General features: G+C 42.0%; 2 protein-coding genes across 2 annotated transcripts in view; one reads left to right on the top strand and one right to left on the bottom strand.

Annotated features, from left to right (window-relative positions):
• Positions 1 to 19,195, bottom strand: part of Cad86C (Cadherin 86C) — a 149,054-nt gene that overhangs the window by 83,454 nt on the left and 46,405 nt on the right. The window contains exon 2 of the mRNA XM_073083131.1: positions 2,282 to 2,374. The gene's annotated coding sequence lies outside the window, so the exon portion shown is untranslated. The remainder of the gene's footprint in view (positions 1 to 2,281; positions 2,375 to 19,195) is intronic.
• LOC140749621 (uncharacterized) lies at positions 7,615 to 14,083 on the top strand. Its single transcript, XM_073082727.1, has 4 exons — positions 7,615 to 9,642; positions 9,747 to 11,923; positions 12,548 to 12,707; positions 14,066 to 14,083. The coding sequence occupies exons 1-4, from the start codon at positions 7,615 to 7,617 to the stop codon at positions 14,081 to 14,083; spliced, it is 4,383 nt and encodes a 1,460-aa protein (XP_072938828.1).

Below are 19,195 nucleotides of genomic sequence, written 5' to 3'. Positions count from 1 at the left end.
GAGGGAATAAGTGTAGTCAAACGTTTTTTTACAATAGCGGCAAAGTGTTGAAGATTATTGTATAATTTTAATTGATGATTGTTAAAAAGCATTCATTCATTCATTATGTTATTAATGATTACCGACTCAAAGCCGATGCTGGTTATTACTTAACTCGCAAATCGATTACGAATCACCAGGACCACGAAGCTACGGGCTCTTTAACTTAATATTGGCATGAACTTCGTAAATTAAAAAGTAATCTGACCCAGAACTTGAACCAGGAATTCTTAGAAACTCATTTAAAACGCTTAAGTTTTCGTACATAAATCGCTAAAGGATTTAATTACAGAGTCAAAGGATCCAAATCTAATTTCGAAAATGACATTGTTACGCAATAAATAAGCGTAACTGGAATAAGGCGACATCCTTCCCCCGTACGTTATTTGCGAACGAAATGTCCCACATTTCATTCAAATACGTAAAAGCAGTTCGCTCCATACACGGCAGAAATACAATCGTAAAGTTGCTAAATAATAATCTGACGTAAAACTCTCGAGTCGGCAAGGAGAGGCGTTTTAATAAGGTTAGTCTACGTCGCTTTTTAGTACCATTTGTTTGTGCGTGTTCTTGTTTAGTATAAAAGAAAAAACTAAGTTACAATCATAGATTAGTAAAGATTACTCCTAACAAAAAAATGTACCCAGTTTTGAGAACTGAAATAGTTTCGTAAAAAAGTTTTGCCACGTCTCCGTGCTAAAATGTCCCTATAATATTTGAAATAATTATTTATTTATTATGTAAATTACGCAGTATTAGTTATTTATTCGTAAATTTTCTCTGAAATATATTTTATTTGTCAAGAATTAAAAAAAAAAACTTATTACTAAGCCATTTGTGGCTTCATTCAATTTCAAGGCGGCGAAGTATCTTTACTAATCTATGGTTACAATACATCGTTCTATTTTTTAAACACAAATACTGAAATCTTTAAACGAAATCCAAAGCGAGCGTGATATAGAGTACACTTTCGGGTGGTGTGTGTAAGTTGTTATTGTAATGTCCCTTGGATTATGTTTCGAGTCGTCGTACACTTATTCTCTTCCTACATGTTGAAGTACCACGGCTGTAAACATTTCTCAGGCATGCAAATGTCACCTCGCACGTGTAGGTACATTTCGCGCCAACGAAGTAATTTGTCGGTTATTTATCGTGGTAGACGGGTAGATGTATTTCGAAAGGCGGGACGGTTAATCGTGAAATTATACGTGGAACAACGTGGGTGTAATTGTAATATGACAACGTGGATGCATGGCTGGGCTGAGTCGAGCGAGCCAGAGTGAGCCCGATTGTACGTGATATTCGTGAACAATACCCCAATCAGATATGAACTACCGTACGGCGACGTGCTAATGTTATAATCAGTTCCATTAATCACATCATAGATGCCATAATTTAATTAAAGGAACAATGACTTTTGTAATCCTCGCGTAGGCTTGTAAGGGACAATACCCTACTTTGAAAATCGAGGTAAATCAAAGTTTGAAACTTACAGACAGTACCTAAGCCAAACATATCGAGTTGTATAACTTTGCCGTGGAGTTATGGAAAGAAAAGAAAATTGTGTTTGTAGTTTTGTTGTTTATTTTGGCCTTTATAATAAAGTTATAAGTAGAACCCACGTTCAGAAATGTATTGTTAACGTAGACCTTCTTTCACAAATACTTTTTAAATATGATGGAAAGTTTTAGTGGATTTAACGTATTCGAACAAACTTATTTGTTAAAGTGATAGTTTTTTGTTTAAGACTAACTTTAAAAGGTTAACCGATTTATTAAGACCAAGATTTATATCATCGGCTTAAAAAGTAAAACTGTTAAGCCCATCTTGGTCACATATAACATGTCCGTAATCGGAAATGAGACATAGAATTTTCGGTTTTGTTTACTTTTAACAAGATAGCCCGGTTTTTGCTCGCTAGTGATTTTTTCTTACCAAGCACCAGTATTCTTTATTGCTTCGATATATATTACTACTTTTGAACTTATTTTAGGGGCCTAAACATATGTTTGACTATATGTACTACCTCAATAAGTAGTGAGAATATTCTAATAATAAAAAAGACGACTGCTAAAAAATGTTGCCTACGTCGCAATTTAGACGTATCCAACGTTACCTCATACCTTAAAATCCGTCAAATCGCAGGCTGCAGGGCATGCCGAAGAATGATATCATATCATATTACCCTCCGCAGTCGGTTAAAAAGCGGACACTAAAAGTGGTAACTATATTTACGACTCACCTGTCGGTTGTAGAATGTGCGGGCCAAAAAAGCTATCCCAGCTCCGTTGTTTACTCTTCATCCTTTGGGAAGCAGCGCTATTCCGAGGCACACCTGTAAAGAGCAAATATGCTTTATAAACTCCAGTGTTTCACCGCTAACCGATTTAATTAAGTACAATTAGTGTGTACAATATTTCCGTTTTTCCGAAAGTTCGTTTCAATTAGCACATAACCGGAGAATTGGAACGGTCCTCATTAGGAGAGCAGTGTGGCAAGAGGTAGATAGGAGATAACGCATTACGCATGCGCACGCCATTGTCTTCGCCCAGATGCCTAGATAATGTGGCGAAAGCTCGGTAATATGCAAAGCTCTCGGTTGCGTCGCCTCATGACTCATGTGCAGTACCGATAATGACACGATGCTCGCACTGACATTTGTAGAGCTTTCGGAAATTTGGTGATGTGACTTTTAAAAACTTCCTAAATACAATTATTTGGAAAATTTAGATTTGGATTGTTTTATTGTAGTTGACTAAAGACATAGCGCTTGTTTTCTCTACGTACCACGTACATTTTCTCTACTTTATAAGCGTCTTCTCTTACATGTATTTTTTTTCTTATTTGATAATATACGTGTAATTATTATTACAAATCTTTTAAGCATTATCATAACATTTTTTTTATATCACAGAGAGAACGCAAATTATTAATTATTAACATTTATTTTTATATCATAGAGAGAACGCAAATTTATTATCGTAACCCTTTAAAGCGCAGCATTCAGTGATTCAAGTGTTAAAACAATACAGTAACTTCAAAATTAAGTATATTCCACAATTTGCACGTTTGCACATTAAAGTCCGAATCGTGTATCTGATACCATACCGTGAAAGCAACACAAGTAGTCATGATTAAATAAGGCAGCTGTGGTACATTATCTAAATACAAGTAATACAGTTTACGCTGCATCGCTCCTGCATCCGAAGTTGTCATACCTGTTATTTCATAAAATAAATTAATGCGAATCTCTGTGCAATTCTGTAACATATGGTCGCTCGTAATGACGTGAAATTTTAACGCAAGAATGATTTGACATGACGCTTAATGTTCAAGGATGCGTTTATCGCCATATTAGGACGCGATTGTAAATTGAGTATGTGCAATACTTTGGACGTGTGCAATGGGTGCAGAAAAACGTTTATTGCAATTGTATTTAATGAGCATTACAACAAAATTGTTAGCAAAATTGTGTTGTTCGTGCTGTTTCGTACTGTTATGATGGATGTGTTATCTATAAGGGATTCTAACGCAATAATAAATGGTAATATATTTATGACAATAACATAATTATTTTCTTGCAACAAACTCCTCATCATTGTCTCACGATATAAACAAGAACGATTAAAACCAACGATGGTAGAAAACATAAATATAGTGTTCATGACCCAAGCGAAATAGGAATATACCACGAAAAATATTAGTTACCGTACTCCTCCGAAACGGTTTTCCAAATTCCAACAAATTTTATATGCATATTCAGTGGGTCTGTATTTGCATACCCAAAAGGGTCAAATATAGCGCACTTTATATAACCATATGAACACCTGTAAGACCTATATTTACAAATAAAGAGATTTGATTTGATTTGATCTTTTTCTTGGAAAATGGACGTGATATGACTTTTTTGAAAAAGGAGAAAATACTCCTTAGAGTATTTTTTATAAGATAGAAGTAGCAAAGCATGCAGTCCACTTGATGATAAGTGTTCTCACTCTCGCCCATGGTTATCTATAACTAACTACATATAGAACAGGGCTTCTACCTAAAGTAGATGACAGATACATTTCCACTAAACCTGCATACCCGAGAATTCTTAAAAAAAAGTTTTCAAAAGGTATATGAAGTCTACCAACACGCACTTGGCTAGCACGGTGGACTATGGCCTAATCCTTCTCATTATGAGAGGAGGAGGAGAGAAAAGTTATCATCATATCCGTGGAAGTACCACACCCTCCAATCGTACTGAATCTACCACCTTTCAAACATTTCAAATAATAATAAGTACTTCAAAAGTAAATCTAAACTCCACATTACAATAACACAAGCTATGATTATGACTGAAAGTTGTATTAACTTCCATTCAATAGGCATCAGGCCTGCACCGGGCACCACCCTGTTGCGAAAGTGAATGTTGTGATTTTGCTCTGTGTAATGGTAATGTTAGGTAACTGGCCGCACGTGCCGTACCACCGACGCATAGTTCACTACTTAAATAAACGTAGTATTCATAATGATCATTAAGAACATAAATTCTAGATAAATTATGAGGTAAGTGAACTTGATTGTACGCTACTTTACACAGGTTTATGTTCCTGACTGTACCTGTACTTGATGGAAAAGAGTTTGTAGCTGTTCATGCCATAATTCAAATGAAACAAATGAATACGTTAAAAAGCATCTAACAAAATAAATAAGTGCATTTTTGCTAAAATGTAAGTCTCTTTTATTTTAATTGATTTTGTAAATGTACTTTCCAAAATCCATCTCCACGATAAAACACTTTGCGATAACGAAGTACGTTGTTTACGTTAAAAAAAAATTAACAAAATCTATTTTGGTCTCCTCATATATAAGTTTGATGGGTTTTATCGTTAACTATGATCGAAGATTATGTTACTTATGTTTAAAAAGTTCGAACATCTCAAATAAGTATATCCATTACTCATTGAACTAGAACACGGTATCACCAACTATAAAAGGTAACTTTCTAAGTTAATTAGTGTACTAATTGCTTAATTAGTTATTAATTCATAATAGGTTAATCTCTAAGCAATAATGGCTATTGTTGCTAATCAACAATTGAGGTCAATGAGGTCGGCAATAATCCAGTGTCTATTAACATTGAGTGGACTTGTTCTATGATAAAGCTTTCGAAATAGATTTTAATAAATCGCTCTAAATTTACTTTAGAGTTTTAGACTAATTCAATAGGGAATATAGATAAGTGTCCTTGTTAAATGCAATGCAATAATTTTATGAAGGAGTCGAGCCTTCTGGTTTCACCGCCTTTACATACAATGTTTCGTACATATACATACAGATTACATATAAATTTGTGTTTGTAACTTCATGAAATAAGGCCTGCTGCCACCCATGGACATCTGTAACCAATGCAATATAAGACTCGATTCCTTCCTGAGGTTGGGCATTGGTGCCTTGCTACCCTTGAGGACTAAATTGGAACGTCTCGGATAAGTACGTCTTTCCCACCCCTCAAAGCGTTAAAATAAGTGTGGTGGTGGTGTCTCCGAAATCGAACCACAAAATAAAGAAATTGAAGGCTGTACCTTCAATCTCTTTATAAACTATGGCCCTACGCTTTAAAGGCTCTATAAAATTCAATAACACTTTTTTATACTGACGGATTCTTAAAAAGGTTCGACAATCAATCACATTAACTTCACGATATTAGTAAAGATATATAGATTTCTTTAGTCATTCGTGTTAATACTCATACAATTTAAAATTCAAATACCCTATTCAGCTGATAAGATATCTGCATAATATATTAATTTATTCATTACTTCTAAGTACTACTTAAATACTTCAACACATTAAGTAAGCCTTTAGTAATCTATTTGCAATATATCAATTTCACTCTAATGTTCGGAAATTGCAAGTTTATTGGCAGAATTACAAAACAATGCGCGTGCGTGTGAATTTTGAATGCGTGAGAATATATTGTGTAAGATTATTTCTCTGGATTGCAAAAAATATTGAAATGATAGTACGAGTAGAACAATCTTCACTTTGAATACGGTAATATCAGTATCACCCCTAAACATTGTTCTTTCGTAATACTCGTACTTAAGAACACTAAGAACAGTGTTAAGCGCTACAGACGGACGAAGATAGTTAAACAACCAACTATGTCCTCCGATGTAGCAGTAGCAACACATCATCTCTTGTAAAACTGCAATACTTTATGGATTGTATAATAAATGTTCCCGGGCCATAGTGACCCGCATCGACTGGACTTGATGCTTGCATGAAACATCATAAAAATATACACAATCTGCAAAAATATACATCAAAAATGCATTAAAAATGGATATGCACATTACTAATGAATATTTATTCATTATAATAATAAAACCAAATCAAACGATACCCCGCTGTTTCTTGTCCGATCTTTTCATTAATGGTCGTGTTTCGATCCAGTAATAAATTAAGAAAAAATATTATAACAATTCGTGAGTACCCCCGTAGGCCTAAGGCCCTTAGGCTGTCAATAAATGGAGTTCACTTCAATTTCTATTACTGCTTGCTTTAAAGTACGTGAGAATTTAGTTGCATAAAAAAATCTCTGCACGAATTTTCACTTAACACGTTGCAAAATAATAGCACTCAACATATGGTAATTCAAATTAGAGTTTGATTAATGAATTAACTTGTTGAGTGTAGGCAGACATGACTGGTTGAATGCTTTGTTGTATGGTTGTATAACAAAGCGTACATTGTACTAGCGTCATTAATTATATTACTATAAATATTCAATTATGTAGCGGTAATTAAATGTTTTAAATGATATACAACGTATCTATTCTGCTCTGAAACGTTAAGTTTTTTTTAAGTTAAAACTTTTGTTCTTATGATAAGGATATTTAGTTAGCAACTATTATTATACGCGGCTAGTAAAAAAAATAGAAGTCATTTGCAAAATTTAAATGAATACAACAACACCTTATATGATATAATGTAATTTTGTAAAAAGCCGAGACTGTATAGATCAATTTTTTACTCAGATTTACATGGAGATAGCAAGTGTCATGGGAACGTAAATAAAAAACAAATTATCCTATACTTAATTAAGATTCTGTTAAAAATTTAACGCCTTCAAAACAAAGGGATTTGTGGGACGGTGTAATTTATCAATTAAAATAAAAAACATAAGATAACGCCATAAAATTGACACATAACATCTTGCGTTCAACTATACGTATCTAATCACGGAAACGCTTGTCAAAATCAATCAACACCGAGTTAGTTGTGACATTAGAATAGCGTACCTAATTAACATACCGTAACATTACGAGTCTTGGTATTGACAACTCGTAAGCACTAATCAAACGGCTGTCAACATAGGCGCCCGCGCAGACGCCGGTCAATCGACGTGGTAGGCACGAAATGTCTCCCCCCCGAACGGGCTGCCACCTTGTCGTGGTGGGGGGGCTTGCGTGTCCTAATGATCCCCGAGGCTATACGGCAGAGTTACTCATACCGGAAGGCGAAGGGTGAAGGACCAGACTAAGAGCGGCCCAGGGGAGCTCACCCCTTAAAAAAGACGCAAACATGGAACAGGCTAGTTGCGAAAACGGTCTCCAGGTGGGTACCCGAAAGGGAGAATCCCACCCCTCTGCTACGGCGGAGGGCTGCCCCACGTACTCTGGAGGGGGCAACAACTGCCTCGTAGGTCGGCAATCCGCCGGCCTCCGTAAACACGACAATCGCAATCCCACAACGGACTCCGAGATGCAAAATGAGACTGGACTGACGCCTGCTGTACAAGCGGCGACGAGGAAGTTGCGGTCGAGTAGAGGTAGAAGAATTGGCTCGCCTACACCGACCGTCTCATCGGACGCAGACGAACTTTCTGACTGCTCCTTGATGTCGGCCGTGTCGACTCGGTCCGCAGCCACGTCGGCTTGTGCCCGCAAGAGAGCGCTGCCGACAAATGGCAGTGAAGGCGAACGGCCCAAAAAGAGGTCGGTGAAACCTCAGGCCGGCAGGGATGACAACTTTCCAGTGCCCTTGGCTCCAGTAGCCAAAACGAGAGCGAAGGCTTCTCTCCCGAGTGCCGAAGAACTGAGCCGGGAGTTGACCGAGCAGCCGACTGGCGACCTAGGTTCTCACATAATTGAGAACCTAGAGATTATTGAAAAGGTCGCGGACAAGTCCCGAAATTTGAAGGGCGATATGGTGCGCGCCATCCGGCTGGCAGTGCGCCACGTGCAGGCAGCAGCGACGGAGGTTGTGCAGCGGGCGACCACTGCACACCTGGAAAAAGAAAATGCCACACTGCGTTCCCAGCTTGCTGACCTGCACGGGAAGATGGAGGCTCTCACGGCGGAACTGAATGAGTTACGCCGTGAGAATACTACGGTTAGACCTGAGCTGCCCCGTGTTGAAAAAAGGAGGGTCGGAAATGGAGAGGACGCCTTAATGGAGCGTATCGGGTCCATTATAGATAAAAAGCTGGCGTCCTTTAAGAACGAGCTCTTCCCCGGCAGAGCGATCCGGCCCCCCCTAGGGAAGAAGGCCACACCTGCGCGTCCACCAGCGGCCCAGGCGCCGCTGCAGCGTCCGGTCGCGTCGTCACCAGCCGCGCAAGCGGAGACGTGGGTGACTGTAGTGGGGCGCAAAGCCAGGGCGAAAGAACGGCCTCCGCACCCGACCCGAGTGGAGCCAGCCCGGAGGCAATCTCCGAGTTGCGGGCGCAGAAAGAGTGCCTCCCAGCGGCGACCTGCGGTCAAAGCTGTACCGGCACCGGCGACCCAGAGGCCCAAAAAGGGCCGGGCCGGTAAGAGGAAGACAGCGAAACAGAGGCTTCCGCGTGTGCCGAAGTCGGCGGCCGTTACTGTGACGGTGCCCGAGGGGTCGAACATTACATACGCGGAGGTAATGAAGACCGCTAAGAGCCAAATTAAGCTGGAGGATTTAGGTATAGCCGAGGTGAGGCAGAAAAAAGCCCTAAATGGCGGTCTGCTCATAGAAATCGCTGGCGAGGACTGCGCTGGGAAGGCCGACGCTCTCGCAGGGAAACTGCAAGCGGTTGTCTCAGATATGGGCGTCAAGGTGGCGAGGCCCTCAAAGCAGGGGGAGGCCAGGGTGATGGATCTGGACGATTCCGTCACCCAGGAAGACGTCGCCGGCGCTATCGCCATGGCCTGCGGGTGCATCGCCACCGATATCAAAGTTGGGCAGATCCGACGGCGGCCCTCAGCTTTGGGAACGGCATGGGTGCGCTGCCCCCTCACGGCCATTCGTAAGCTAGCCGCCGCGAAACGGCTTCTCGTCGGATGGGTGTCCGCCAGAGTGGAGGTTTTACCGGCTAGGTCGCTGCAATGCTTCCGTTGCCTCGAGACGGGGCACGCTAGGCATCAGTGCACCAGCACCAAAGATAGGAGCGCACTGTGCTACGTATGTGGCGAGCCCGGTCATAGGGCGAACCAATGCGGAGCACAGGCACCAAAATGCGCCCTATGCGTGGACCTCGGTCGACCAGCCGACCACCGCATTGGTAGCAGGAGGTGCACACCGCCGAAAAAGAGGAAGCGAGCCAATGGAGGAGACGTGTCAGCGGCCACGGCTGCCAACTCGGCACGGACAGATGGGCCTGCGCGTCCCAGCGCTTCGTCCCATTGTCCGCCAGCGGAAGCGATGGACTCCTAATGGATAGGTCTCCGTCACTTAAAATACTCCAGGGGAACCTGAACCACTGCCGCGGGGCGCAGGACTTGCTCCAGCAATGCCTCGTGGACAGTTCGGTTTCTTTGGCAGTGGTGGCGGAGCCCTATAGAGTTCCGGAGCATCCGCGGTGGGTAGGAGACGATGCGCAGTCCGTCGCCGTGTACTGGGCGGGCGGTGAGGGAGATCCTCCATGTTCCAGACTCCACTCTGAGCGGGGAATAGTCGCAGTGGAGTGGGGTCCGTTGGCGGTGCTGGGGTGCTATGTCTCCCCGAACTGCACTCTAGGGGCTTTCGAGACGTTCCTCGACCGTGTGGCAAACTGTGTTCGGTCCTGTCTTCCCCGACCGGTACTCGTGATGGGCGATTTTAACGCCCATTCGAGGGTCTGGGGAAACAGACGAGACAGTCCCAGGGGAGAGGCAACGCTCGAATGGGCAGCTGGGCTCGACCTGCGTCTGCTGAATCGTGGCTCGGTCAGCACGTGCGTGCGTTGGCAGGGAGAGTCGGTCGTAGACCTCTCGTGGGCGACTCTCTCTGCTGAGCGCTTGATCACGGGCTGGAGGGTGGCCGACGAACTAGTCACGTTGTCTGACCATCGCCACATATTAGTGGACGTAGTGTTACGGCTCCCGGCTGCAGATGCCCGCAGTGCAGAAGACCGGCCACGTCGATGGGCATTGAAGCGGCTCAATCAAGACCTGCTCGTCGCTGCTGCCCACGTTGTGGACTGGTCCGGCACCGCCGAGGGGGATGACCGGCTCGATCCCGAGCGGGAGGCGATCAAGCTCAGGGGTGACATGACGGCAATCTGCGATATCGCGATGCCGCGTGTCAGACCTGGCTGGAGACGCCCTGTGTACTGGTGGTCGGAGCACATCGCACGGTTGCGTGCAGCCTGCCTACGTGCTCGACGCCAGTACACTCGGGCTCGACGACGTCGGTCTTCTGGTGTTGCGGAAAGGGAGGAGAAGTACGTGGAGTACCGGGCCGCAACAACTTTGCTTCAGGGCGCAATCGCCGAAAGCAAGGCCCGGAACTGGAGCGCGCTCGTGGAGGGGCTAGACCGAGACCCTTGGGGACGCCCGTACAAGATGGTGCTTGGTAAGCTACGTCCATGGGTGCCTCCGCTCACAGAAACTCTTGACCCGCTTTTCGTGGACTCAGTGGTGGACAGCCTGTTTCCAGGAACCACTGACGAAACGGGTCCTCCCGCCGCTTTGCCCGATCCCTCCACATGGTCGGATGAACTAGCGGTGACGCCAGATGAGCTCGACGGAGCGATTAGGCGCATGGCGCGGCAAAACACTGCTCCGGGGCCGGACGGAATTCCTGGTCAGGCTTGGGCTTTGGCGCTGACAGTGCTGGGGGAGAGGCTGCAAAACCTATACACCGCCTGCTTCCGCTATGGACGGTTTCCGTCGGTGTGGAGGCAAGCGAGGTTGGTGCTGTTGCATAAGTGGGGCAAGCCTCGGGACTCCCCATCAGCGTACAGACCCATCTGCCTGTTGGATGAGGCGGGCAAGCTATTCGAGAGGATCATTTCTTCTCGAATTAGCCAACACTTAGCGTGTCATGGCCCGGACCTCTCCGAAAACCAGTTTGGCTTCCGGCAGCGGCGTTCAACGGTGGACGCCATCATCCGAGTCCGAACGCTCTCAGAGCAGGCCATATCCCAGGGTAGAGTAGTCCTGGCAGTAAGCCTTGACATTGTCAATGCTTTTAACTCTCTACCCTGGAGAGCGATCTTGGAGGGTCTGTCCGTTCATCAAGTACCGTCCTACTTAATGGCGGTTTTGAAGGCCTACTTGTCGGACAGGCGTATCCGCTTCCCAGGTCGCTATGGGAGCGTTCGCGGGAGGAATGTCGTGCGCGGGGTGCCGCAAGGTTCGGTACTGGGCTCGCTACTGTGGAATGTCGCATATGACGCGGTCTTGAGAACGGTGCTCCCGGATGGAGTGAGCATCGTCTGCTACGCCGATGACACCCTGGTTCTTACCGAAGGCGTGTCTTATACGACAGCGGTTCGGCTAGCAGAAGTCGGGGTGGCACGCGTCATAGCGAATATCCGCAGGTTGGGCCTACGGGTAGCGTCCCAGAAGACCGAGGCGATTTGGTTCCACGGCCGCAGGCCGATAACCGAGTCAGCTGAAACCACAGTGCGCGTCGGTGAATCGGACATCCGGATAGGCAGGTACATGAAGTACCTTGGCCTAACACTGGATGGCCGCTGGTGCTTCGACGAACATTTCGACCGTCTCGTCCCCCGGATTCATAAGATAGCGGGTGCTATGCACAGACTGCTGCCGAATCTCGGGGGACCAAGGGAAGAAGTCCGCCGCCTCTACGCGGGTGTGATACGCTCGATTGCGCTCTACGGTGCGCCGGTATGGTCTGACAAGTTGTCTGCCAGCCGGCGTCGTGCGCGGAAATTGAATTCCGCGCAACGTATGATCGGAATCAGAGTCGCCCGTGGCTATCGTACCATATCGTATGAGGCGGCGACAGTCCTGGGGAGGCTTCCGCCCCTGGACATTCTGGCGGATATGGACGCACGGATCTTCCATAAGATCCGCGTCCTCCGTCAGACGGCTGAACCCTTCAGCGAAGAGACGGTCGTAGTGCTTCGAAGGAGAGCCAGATGGCGTGCTCTGAGGTGCTGGCGCGATCGACTTCAGGAGCCTCGGAACTTACGCCAAAGGGTGGTTGACGCTATCCTGCCGAACTTTCGAGCCTGGTTAAGAAGTAGGGGTCGAGTGACCTACCGCCTAACTCAGATACTCACCGGACATGGCTGTTTCGGTGAGTACCTGAATAGGATAGGGAGGGAAGAGTCGGCCCAATGCCATCATTGTGGGCATGACGAGGATTCCGCACAGCACACGCTGCAGTACTGCCCCGCGTGGGACTCGCAGCGGCGGAACCTCGTCGAAAAAGTGGGACCGGATCTGTCTCCGCCGGCCATCGTTGGGGCGATGGTTCAGCGCAGCGAAGCCTGGGACGGCATGATCACCTTCTGCGATATAGTCATGTCTGCGAAGGAAGACGCCGAGCGAGCAAGGGAGCGCGCTGAACCCGCTCGGAGAAGGAGTCGCCGCAGGCGTCGGTAACGCCCACCGGCGCGGTGTCCCTGTAGTTCCGGGACCAGAATAGGGCTACGGTATCCTCTGCCTGTCGTAAGAGGCGACTAAAAGGGGGCTTCCGGGGTTGCGGACGGCAAGAGTGGGAGCTCAAACCGCCCGGCCAGCGACCCCGGGAAGGACGGCGGTATGTGTGGTCGCATACCGTCGTGCACACCAGACGGTGTGGTGAGTATCAAGCTCACCTGGGCGGAGCCCGACGGGGCACAGCGCTAAGAGGACTCCGGTTGCGTTCCGTTGGAGATCCCGGAGTCCTCTACGCAGCGCCGAGGACGGCCACCGGGGGGGTTTTAGTGCGGTAAGAGTCCCACATAACCCCGTGTCGCTCCCACGGCACCGGGTACCTTTTGAAGGTTTCCCCCTCGTTAACAAAAAAAAAAAAAAAAAAAAAAAAAAAAAAAAAAAAAAAAAAAAAAAAAAAAAAAAAAAAAAAAAGGCACGAAATGTCTAAGGATATCGGGAAATAAGACAACTTGAACCTCTCAGTATTATCATACAAATGAGCGGATATAGAAATGATATAAATAGACAAAAAAAATAATAGCACAATATACTTTAACCATAGATACCTTGCTACCTCTGTATTTAAATGCATCTAGATTTTCCCAGAAAACGTTGATTCAAAATGAAATACTATGTTTTTGTTATAAACTTAAAATAAATGAGCAATATCTAAAAACATATACATTGACATAAGTTTGTGTACTTTTTTGCGGCATTATATTGGTACTTACTGCACGGACTAAAAATAATTTATTTAGGTACACAGATGTCAAAAAAATGTTATTCAGGTTTGTGGTTTAATAATAAATTCAAGATAGCTCTCTAACTAATTTATAACGTGCATGGGCGATTCGAAATGTACCTGATTTTACGATTAGGCAGCGACGTATAGGCTGCACTATTACGCTTAGAACTGTTATAGCCAAAGAATTCGTGCTCATTAAAATCAATACATGTATACAAATTCGACACGTTCAATACTAGGTATATGTCGATTACCGATTTACTGATATTAATTTCTATTCTAACAAAAATCTTTAGCAATTTGTCTAGCGACTGTGCTACGAGCGTTAGGATGTCCAGTGAAGATTCTTGAATAGATATTCAGTTCTGATATGTAATAATTAAACTCTTATCTCGTTTCCATTGAAATAACTTTAGTTTATTATGGCTCAAGAGACTTTCTTATACAGGAAGATGCCATCTCGTAAAATTTATTCAGACAATGTCTAACACTTTAGTGCAGCGCAAACCCAATATAGCTTTCTACAATGTTAGAATCAATTTTAGTCTCGGAAGGGCGCGCGGCCATTAAATAGGATCGTACCATGAGCGTATTCAAAGTAAGGTACATCCGTTCTGTTTCTTATACGGTTTTGTAGGCGTTGGGCCTAAGAACTTCCTTACATATGTCACTAGTTAGCACAGTTATGGCACGGTCTATACTGTACACTATAGTCCTTATCCGACAATAGTCCGAAGTAAGCACAGAGTCAATTCTATTTTGGAATGCAACGGCTAATGCTGTCTAGTATTTGAGGCTTTCTCATTATATTCATGCCTCAAGATATAATGCAATCTTGGTATTGTTAAAAGTTGCAAGCGTTTGTTGGCAGCTTGTTAAAGTTTTAAGATGTCAGATTGAAATCTAAGATTGAAGTTTAGTTTTGACTAGAGTTCGTGTAATATTTATGGACGTAAAACATATTACACACTGTTCCCATTGTAACACACAAATCATACTATTTTTATGAGATTGGATGTAACTAGGAATGATTAATCTGTGCGTTGCCTAAGTAGTTCGTACTGAATTTAGCCTCCCCATCTAGAAGTTTACGTTTGATTTTAAAAAAAAAAGTTTGAATCATGTTTCATCATATCAATCAATACATAAACAAAAACCATCAGGTTGATAACGCTAAAGAAAAATGTCTTGAAAACCTACATTTCCACGATATTCAATGTCCGTAAATATATTCTATCGATATTAAATAACCATAACACCAATAATGGAACAATAAGATCGATACTGTTAAAATCTTTATTACGTTAGAACATTATTAAGTCATTATTTCGTATTCTCTTACCGTAGTACCTAACTATCAGTAGAAACTTTCTACATTCCTTGAAATCGAGAACTTTATAGCAATAATGAACTATAAATCTTAGACGGGAAATAATGGAAGTAGAAAATAGTTTTCTGAATAGCTTTTGCGAATGGCTTAGTTATATTGAAGCGTTTATTGCACATAATTACGGATGCAGTATTATTTATCGCTTAATACATTGGCAAGGATTTTAAAAGGTAATATTTAGTTTTTGTTAAAAGTATTACAAATGTATTTGCGATTTTCTGTATTACATACTTTTAGGGGGATAGCTTAAGTGAACTAATGACGAATATGACAGAAACCGTCACGGCTCTGAATTACAGCAGGAATTTTAGTGTTCTATTGAAAGATGTGATAAGACAACCTTGCTACCATGAAGGAGGCGATATCACGAGACATTAACTACGTACTTACTAATTGTGAGTAACAATTTATAAGAGAGATTACTTTTCTACTTTAAATTCATTAAAAAATATAAGAATGGCGTCCAGCATACCTACTGTATGGTCTTAAGAAAACAATGATTGCATAAATTTAAAGTAAATAATAGATATGTGTGTGCGAATGTATGCGTGTATTTGATAGGTACGATGAAGTTAAATTTTCTCACGGAAATAAAATCAATCTTAACTAAATGTTAGAAGCGTCTGGTAGGTATTCAAGTTTTTGAGTAACAGATGCATTCTTACGGAGAATGAAGGGCCCCGGATGTTTTATTTGTTCTACTCTAGAATAAACATAACGGGTACCGAACAATGCCGTCTTATCTCGAGAACTAAATAGTTACTTAGCGAAACGTGAGCCAGATTAGATGATTTTTTTCGGTGCATTTAGATTAAGTAGGTGTGTTAATGTTCACAAATAGACCTTGCGTGGGTCTACCGCTAAAATCCTTAGGATTATTTGCACGTTTGAAGATTAAGATATATACTTTACAACTTCAATGACAGTTATTTCATTGTACGACTAAATCCACTTTGTATGAATATCAACTCAGCTTAGTTATTTTAAATAGTAATTTTTCGAAAGAAAATTATTTAAGCAAATTAAATTTTCCCTTTTTAAAGTTATACTTATATGGCTCGTTACAGAAACAGCAGTAATAGAGCTTTCTAAAACATTCGTGCATTGTTGTCGGTGATGGCAAAGGGAGCTAACATATGAGCTGACGGTCACTGCCTGTCGACTGCGACCGTTGGCGACCGTCGGCATCATTGTCGGCATAAACTGTAGCTGGTGTATTAACTTTCTGTCGTTCATGTGTGACCTCCCTAAGTTTGTATGTCACTTAGAATATTTCAAAGTAGCACATAACAGTGCAATTGCATATATGGCGAAATTCGTGTGTGACACCGGGTGAACCCCGCAGTCGAAGGGTTGTACCGTATTTCACGTTAAACTAAATTTCTTATTTCGTGGGTTCTTTTCAGAATTATGATTTGTAACGTAATATAATTAGCACTTACGCCAAAAGTGCGTGCTATGAAGTAATATTTTTATTGGTAACGTTTTAAATTAAGTTCTAGATCCAGAAAGGTCAAGCATAAACATTACTTTTTATATCGTCAAAGTGGCTTACCTAGCGTAATTGAATAAAATTAAATTGGACTTGTTTTACGAGGAGGATTTGAAAATGTCTCATCAAACTTTGTATTCCGATGTTTTATTTAACTAAGGATCTACGTTGAAGGGGCAATAAAAGGGCCAGAGAAGTTGTCTATGTAACTTATTTGAATAATAAGATAACGGAGCCTTCGGACCACCTTTATTAATGTTAATTCGGCCGAGAAATGTGTAAACCTGCCAAAATTTAATTAAAATGTGTTAATTGATGAAATCCCACACACAGCGATCGTGAAAGTAATAATCGGAGTACGCGGATGTAACGAAACCACATTTCAGATGAAATTGCTTTATCATTTGACGAATTAGCTATTGATTTTGGGTGTATGGTAGAAGTAATTTATACAAGATTTTTAGAGTTTAAATTTTATTGATGGCAATTTCAGCGATAGTTCGGCTAGGGCAGCACGATCCTCATGCTTTTCTTTCCGCCTCATACAATCAGTTTAAAGTCCTTTTTGCTACCATGAAGGTTGTAGGAAAAGAGAGATTTTGACATGAAGCGTTCCATTTTAGCGTTCAAGAGCAGCATTTGTGATCAGCTTCACTTTGGAATTCAATCTAAGTTCACGTGCGGTGCTAACCACAGAAATCGTAAGATTGGCTGCTTTATTAAAAAACAAAATCGGTCAGAAATATCTTATAGACACATGTTTTCTTTACGATTTAGATATACCACTGCAAAGTTAATCTTAAAGCTATGTGCAACAACTAATATCTAAGTTATCGTTATGTTGACCAAAAACTGTGTCGTATAAATTGATAACCGATAACCATTTCTGCATTTGACAATCACCAATAGATTAGCATACGACACAGTCGATTAATCTTTTATTATTTGCTCAGTACAGTCAATACTCTAAACACAACACCGCATTACTTACTCATATCAATATGGTCATTTCAGTTATTGTATCGGTTGTTTCACAAGCAACCCTTGCAGGCTTGCATATAGAAATTGAACGCCAATCCTTTCTGGTCAACAATAGAGCAACAATTGCCGGTAGCAAAATTTATTTGCCGGTTCTACAGCACGGCAACCTGTTTTTAGGGTTCTGTGTTGAAATGTCCATTTTTTTTTTATATGTTACTATGATTATGTTTTTTAACGTTCCAAATACTTGAATTGAGCTTGTAGTCAGGACGTCATGTATTTGATATTTATATGTACGTTGTACGAAAATATATGAATTGACCAATTTATCGGCGCCTTATGCGGTTTCTGTATGGGTTGCGCCTTATATTATAACATGTTGGTTATTATTATAGCGTACAAGTATCTGTTATTTCCTAAAAATAACACAGTCGTTATTGAAACAGCAAACAATCAGCACGAGCTTATATTGTTGTATTTTGTCCTATTTATAGAACCGAACAATATAATACAGATATTCTGTTGAATGTACCGCCAGCTCCAAATCGGATGAAAATATTAAGGTTTCAGAAATACACCCAAACCTTCATAAATAGCTGAACATCAGAAGATGAACACTACAGTGTCAAAAGTAGCTCAACAATAACATATCACATTAGTGACGTAACGTATTTTGTAACGGTATTTTTGGAATTTTGATCTGCTCTACTAATGAAGCTAACTGTACAATGTTCCTAAAAATGCATTGTTTTTACTTAACCCTAAAAAGGATAAAAATATTTATTACGACAGAACCCTTACCTACTCGCTCGCTTTTGTGCTGATAAAGATATGAAAAGCGGGTATTTTCGCAACGCGAGTCCAGTAATTAACTCGTTATCACGACGCAACTATCATATCTGACGTTGGAGATTTACGTTTACAATCGCCACAATCAATCAATTAATTATGATGGCAAATATTTCATTGGAGGTGTTAGCAATTATGCGGAGAATTATAGGGTAGATTTAATAGCTTTGATACTTACTTTGTTACCCGTTGATACTATGTTTTAATTACACGGCAATAGCGAATTCCATTTGAGATTAATACTAAAATGAGACTAAGTACTTGTTATTCTGTTGGTTACGTAAGGTACATTTAAAAAATGTCCTTAATTCTTTACGACCGATTCTTTTAAGGACATATGTCGTTAATCAGCTATATAGGAAGTTCTTCTTTATTATAACGCCAATATTAAAACCAGTAAATTTGGGGAGTGTCTTTTTATTGTAGACAAAATAGTCACTGAAAGAAGTACATAACTATCCTGATATGCCATTCATAAAGCCAGACAAGTCGCGCGAGGTGTGTCTCGAAGAATTTATAACAGGATCTGACAATGCTATTTTTATGACAATGCTACTTAAAATTCCGAAGGCAGCATAAATATTAAATTGTGATAAAGAATGCAGGGTGGGTTTCAATGAACTCCATCGGATGTATCTGGCCTTGAGGTTGAGGATTCAGTAAGGGCAAAAACGAGTAAAATATTTTACACCGTGTTCGCTTTACGTTCGGATACCAAACGACCGGACGGTGAAGGTAAACGGCTTTCTGCCAATAAGCCGGTATACAGTACTAGCCGAGTACTATACAAAATTAAGCTCGTTACAAACACGGTGTTTGAAACGTTTAAGCTTTTAAACTAATAGAAGAACTCGTAATAGTTACAC

The sequence above is a fragment of the Epargyreus clarus genome, unplaced genomic scaffold (assembly GCF_041222505.1).
Source record: "Epargyreus clarus isolate Ecla_fem2 unplaced genomic scaffold, WU_Ecla_fem_2.2 ptg000018l, whole genome shotgun sequence".
Taxonomy (NCBI): Eukaryota; Metazoa; Arthropoda; class Insecta; order Lepidoptera; family Hesperiidae; genus Epargyreus; species Epargyreus clarus.
The sequence above is the reverse complement of the archived record's forward strand: the minus strand, read 5'-3'. Positions and strand labels throughout refer to the sequence as shown.

Excerpts from the sequence above, each read along its gene's own strand:
- LOC140749621 (XM_073082727.1), top strand. The coding sequence starts at position 7,615 with ATGGAACAGGCTAGTTGCGAAAACGGTCTCCAGGTGGGTACCCGAAAG. Across the intron at positions 9,643-9,746 it reads CGGCCACGGCTGCCAACTCG|GGGAACCTGAACCACTGCCG; the intron begins GCACGGACAGAT and ends AAAATACTCCAG. Across the intron at positions 11,924-12,547 it reads TCGGACATCCGGATAGGCAG|GATAGGGAGGGAAGAGTCGG; the intron begins GTACATGAAGTA and ends GTACCTGAATAG.